The sequence below is a fragment of the Nicotiana tabacum genome, chromosome 1, assembly GCF_000715075.1.
Source record: "Nicotiana tabacum cultivar K326 chromosome 1, ASM71507v2, whole genome shotgun sequence".
In the NCBI taxonomy this organism is placed as follows: domain Eukaryota; kingdom Viridiplantae; phylum Streptophyta; class Magnoliopsida; order Solanales; family Solanaceae; genus Nicotiana; species Nicotiana tabacum.
In genome coordinates this window covers 36188587-36194521 of record NC_134080.1, presented here as the reverse complement: position 1 = coordinate 36194521, position 5935 = coordinate 36188587, and the positions used below count along the sequence as shown (strand labels likewise).

Sequence of the window (5935 nt, the reverse complement as noted above, 5' to 3'; positions counted from 1 at the left end):
TATTGACAGCGATAAAGCACCAGGAATTGATGGCTACAATGCTTACTTCTTCAAGAAGGCATGTATAAAGCAGTGAAAGAGTTCTTCAGTACTGGAAAATTGTATAAAGTAGTGAATTGTACCTCTATTACATTGGTCCCTAAAATGGCCAATCCTAGTACAATAAAAGATTACAAACCTATCGCTTGTTGCACCATGTTATACAAGTTAATTTCTAAAGTCCTAGCTGGCAGAATACAACAAGTGATATCATCAGTAATAAGTGAATCTCAATCTAGTTTCATACCTGGAAGGAGGATAACAGATAACATTATACTAGCTCATGAGCTAGTCAAAGCTTATACAAGGAAGAACATTTCTACCAGATGCATGATCAAGATTGATCTCCAAAAAGCCTATGATTCAGTTGAATGGAGTTTTTTAGAGCAAGTCATGATTGAAATGGGATTCCCAGAAAGATTTGTGAATTGGATAATGGAATGTGTGAAAACTGTTAACTATACTGTTATGGTTAATGGAGAGACTACTCCAGCCAAAGGCCTAAGACAAGGTGATCCCATATCCCCTTTCTTGTTTGCAATTGTAATGGAGTATCTCAGCAAAAAGCTTAACAAATTGAAGGAGGTGAAAGAGTTTAAGTTCCATCCAAGGTGTGCAAAGTTAGGGATTACCCACTTAAGTTATGCAGACGATCTCTTGATATTTTCTAGGGGTGATCTCAATTTTGTCTCTCATATTCAAGATTGCTTCAATAATTTCTCTCAAGTGTCTCGCTTACAGGCAAATTTGAAAAAGAGCTCAGTGTATTTTGGAGGAGTACAATAGAGTACTAAGATGGAAATTATTCAAAAGTTGGCTACACAATAGGAGAATTACCATTTAAATATCTTGGTACTCCTCTTGCTACCAAGAAACTATCCCTGATACAGTGGCATCCTTTAATAGAAAAGATAGTTGCAAGGATTTCCTCATGGACTGCCAAAAAGCTCTATTATGCTGGAAGAGTGCAGCTGGTCCAAACTGTCCTATTTGGTATTCAATCTTACTGGTCACAACTATTCAACTTATCAATGAAAGTTATGAAGATGATAGAGGCTTATTGCAGAAGTTACATTTGGTCTGGGATCAACATCATTACAAAGAAATCCCTGGTGGCTTGGGATAGAATGTGTACATCTAAGTCAAGAGGGGGCTATGGTTTGATTAATTTACAAATGTGGAACAGGGCAGCTATAGCAAAACTGTGTTGGGATGTAGCAAGCAAATGAGATAGTTTATGGATTAGATGGATTCATGCATACTACATCAAAGATAAGAGGATAGAAGATATAGCAATCTCACAACAGGCAAGTTGGATGGTGAGACAGATTCTAAGTGCCAGAACAGTACTACAACAAATTCAACATAGGCAGCAGGCCAAAGAGAGCATGATCAGACAGTTCTATTATCAGTTACTGGGAAATAGTCCAAGAGTTGCGTGGAAGTCTATGATGTTCAAAAACAAAGCTAGACCAAAAGCTATATTCACAATGTGGCTACAGTTGCAAGGTAAACTTCTAACTGTAGATAGATTAATTAAATGGGGAGTCAATGTGGATCCAAGTTGTTCCCTATGTCAGCTGAATGATGAAACTAGAGATCATCTGTTTGTGAGCTGCTCCTTTACAAAAACAGTGTGGCAAAAGATACTACAATGGATGCGAAGGCAAGAAGTAATTGGAGATAACTGGGGGCAACATCAAGAATGGATAACACAGAGAGCTAAGGGCAGATCCTATGGAGCACAACTATACAGAATGGTTTATGCAGAGGTAACCCATGGTGTCTGGATTGAAAGGAACATGAGAATATTTCAACAGAGAAGTAGAAGTGATGATAGTATAACTAGAGAAATAGCCTACATATGTAATGTGCGAACTACAAAAGGAATCAGTAGTTTAGTTCAATATTTTATGTTTCATTAGACATAGTATATAGGATGAAATTGTTTTCTTGAGTTTTTTGATAGATATAGCTACTGAGGTATAAAGCAGACTATGAAATGTAAAGATTATCGGTGATTAATAAATTGTTAATTACCTACAAAAAAAAGTGGCAAGTAAAATGAAATTTTTAGTATATATGCCAAGTAAAAGCGAACGAATGGAGTATATCATTAGTACCAAATTTAGTAATAATTGGGGGAATAAAGTTGAATTAATTCCTCGCATATGATTGAGACTTGAACTGTCTCATTCATCGTTCGTTAGTTTCTCCGCATAATAAAATCTATTGCTGAATTCACATAATAATAATTAAGCAATCATTTCTTCTTTAATTTGCAGGTTGTATAACTTTTTCATGGCAATCTATAATGTAGTACGCTGAGGAATCAAACGAGAATTGGCTTTTGCTTCATTGTTTCACAAGTTGCACTTGTTAGAGGTTGTTTGGTTGGGGAACAATTATCGAGAGATTAATAATGATGGGATTAATTATAATATCGGAATTAGTAGTGGTAGAATTATTCAGTAGATGTACTTTTATTAATAGATATTTGATTTATTGGACAATAAAAAAGGAGATATACTGATATAATATCAAATGTGTTTTTAGTTGTATATTAGATAAGTTGGGATAAACTTTTTATTTCTAATTTTAACCTTGGACATTGAAGAACATTGTTAAAAGAACCTCGGAAAATAACTTCTTCTTTTTTTGTTATTTTGGTGTTTTATCTCATGATTAATAATTTTGGAATTATTATCCCACCCATAATAAATCATTGTGGTCTGGTCCTTCCCCGGACCCCGCGCATAGGAGGAACTTAGTGCATCGAGCTGCTCTTTTTTATCTCACTCACAATATGGGATAAAAATATAATATTACCTTTGTAGTATAGATAGTCCCTGAATTATTAATTCCGAAAGTAAAAATTCTATTAAATGTGAGATAAACTAATTGTAAATTTAATCCCGGGATTATAATCCTTTATTTCTTAGTCAAAGTATTTTCATGTTCATTACTCTAACAACTTTCTAAAATCTTGCTGTTTGAACCTGAAACACGTGCTGTGGAGGCTATATAACAAAGTTAAACATAAATATAATTTTGGTCTGTGAATTTGTTTTGCTTTTGTCGGGAAAAAAAATACCCAGAAGATGCTAAAAATAATAGTAATCGTCGTCGTTATGACTCATGAGCACATGAACTCTAATAATCATATTTCTCTTGGTACAGAAAAAGTTAGTTCGTATGGTTGTGTCTACATTATTATTCATAAAAACAATAATATTCTTAATCATTTTCAGATGTTAATTAGTTCTAATATAATTCTTGAACGTTTATACTGCCGGCCAATGACTACTGAGGGAAAACACTAGTCAACTGATATGTAATAACCGAATTGAATAAGCAGAATGCTCAATCATAAGAATATAGTGAAAAATGTCAGATTTGCAATTACGTTCATTTGTGCCAAATGGGAGGCGGGTGGAGAATTGTTTAGTGGATTCAACTGAATTCATCATTTCCAACACGAAATTTAGAATATATTTATATATGTATCTGTATGTGTTTTTGTGAGTGAAAATCATTAAATTTCAAACATATATTAATTATAAAATTATATTTTCAAACGTGTATAAATTCAATGTAATAACTTTAATAATGGAATCGATCAAGCTCTTACGCTCAACTGATATTATTTTCTACTATCTTATAAGTGAGAGTTAGCAGAGAGCTCTCGGTCAACATGTCTGTTTGTTGACGAGGGTAGTTTTGGTAATTTAAATTGAGTTCGTTATTCTAATTGGTTGACATCAAATGTTACTGTAGCAGCTTTGATTATCTTTCTTTGTGCTGACACTTTAGCCCTGAACAGTAGACCCCATCTGCACTTCTCAGTCATCACACCTCATTATGTATATGCTTTTATGGTGGACACCATTAGAAAAATAATTTTTTAATAACTCAAAAATAAATATTCAAATTGATGTCATTCTTTTGTATTGTGGGTCTTTATTATACCAATAAATTAAATATATTATAGCTGAAAATTAGAATAACTTTGAATATAATGTTTTATTAACATTGAATGAGTATCAAAATCAGTTATATTTTTTTGTAATTTTGAATTTGACCAAAGATTGGTCTTGTATGACTGTTTCTTTAACGTCTATATATTGATAACATATCATTAACTTTGATAATTATGTTTCTTTGGTTTTAAATGTTTATAACGTTGGATGGCAATGAATCCTTAATGGATTTTAACGTTTCTTTTACTACATCAGATGTCCAATTCCTTTGGACTATATATAAAACTATCTGATTGTGTTCATGAAGGAATGCGAACAAAATTAAAACTTTTCTTTCCTTTTCTTTTGTGCTGGGTTTTCTTCTGATTAATCTTTGTTGTTTTTGCTTCTAGTTATACTAGAAGAGCTTGTTAAATCCTGGGGGATATACCTAATTTTATTTATTACGGTGTGAGCGAAATATCCTTAAGGATAATGTATTTGACACGCCTCAAGCTAAATATTTTATTCTCCATAATCATCCAATTTTTCCAACAATCTTAAGGATATTTCCACGTTGTTGTAATGGAGAATAATGCAGCAGTTGTTGGAGTGTTTATGAATAAATATGTTACAACTAAAAGTCCAGAACAACACCTATTCGTTGAGAAGCTAAAGGTAGCAACTCAAACTTATGATGTGGTTGAAGAATGTCAAAAAACAAATTACTATGGGGCAAAACAGATGATTCAAGAATTATTACCTTAACTTCAATTTTCTGATTCACCTCGTATTGTCAACGTCACCTCCTTTGGTGGAAAGCTGGAGGAAGATGACTAGTATTCTTTATGGATGAGGAGTTCACAATTGCACGTCACTAATGAATTGTCAAGGTCTCCGTTTCAATTCCACCTTGTGATGTAAAGATACTTCATCCATTTATTCTTTTCTTCAGAAAAAGTAAAGGTATGATCCTCGATTATGCATTTTAAAAATCTTGAATCCTGAGATAATAAGTTCAAATTTGTTTGGACTAAATGAAGAAAAGATAATTTATGTTACAACTATTATGTTTAGCCTCTTTCGTCAAATCATTGAAATGGTGTGTATTTTTAAATATTATTTAAAAGTTGGCGATCTTTTATTATGAATTTGATGTCTCTAAATATATATATTTGAGACAAAATATTTGGGTGAAGTTATATTATTTGCTTATTATTTATAAAATAAAACTCTGCGAAAAGATTATCTCTTTAACCTGAAATTTTCGGAAATGTGGGGGACCGTGATGTCCAGAGTTATATAGTCTGATCCTAAGAAAGGAAAAGGCGATAAAATTATTTATTAATGTCATAATAAAGCCTTACAAAATTGAGATTTTTTATGGCAAAAATTTATATTGAAAGATCAAAAATATTTTATATTTTTGGCTTTGAAAAGTTATATTTCTTCAGATCTCTTAGTCATTTGTGTGATGAAGAAATCATTGAATTATGATCCGCTTCCTATTGATTTGAGATATTTCTGTAGAAGTTAAAGTTGCTTCTATATTTTAGAAAATTTTATTTTGGTGCTTGACTATAGAAGATACATAAAGAAAATAAATTTTCATGTGTTGAAAGATGTTTCAAAAGGGACTTGTACAGAAGTCAAGTTTTATTTCATTTGAGATGATTTTATGCTTTATTTGAGAAATACTATAAGTTAGTATTTTGTATGTGGATTTTCCACTGTATTAGAAAGATACAGTGATGATATTGAATCTCTGATTCAAATGAGGAAAAACTAGCTAGTTGTTGTGTGATCAACTTTTGGTGGATGTTGTGGTATTAAATTGCTTGGAAGTAAGGTTGATTAAGCAACCTCTTGGTGAATTAAACCGACAATAATTATGTCGATGAATTGTGATTGTCAAGGCGCAATAGCCATTGTAAGAA

The 5935-nt window shown here is 32.2% G+C and overlaps 1 protein-coding gene across 1 annotated transcript; it reads left to right on the top strand.

Annotated features, from left to right (window-relative positions):
* Positions 1-1355: 1355 nt before the first annotated feature.
* On the top strand, positions 1356-2333 carry LOC142162550 (uncharacterized). The gene is made up of 2 exons (XM_075218836.1): positions 1356-1811; positions 2325-2333. Exons 1-2 carry the CDS (start codon positions 1356-1358, stop codon positions 2331-2333), a joined length of 465 nt encoding a protein of 154 aa, XP_075074937.1.
* The last annotated feature ends 3602 nt before the right edge of the window (positions 2334-5935 follow it).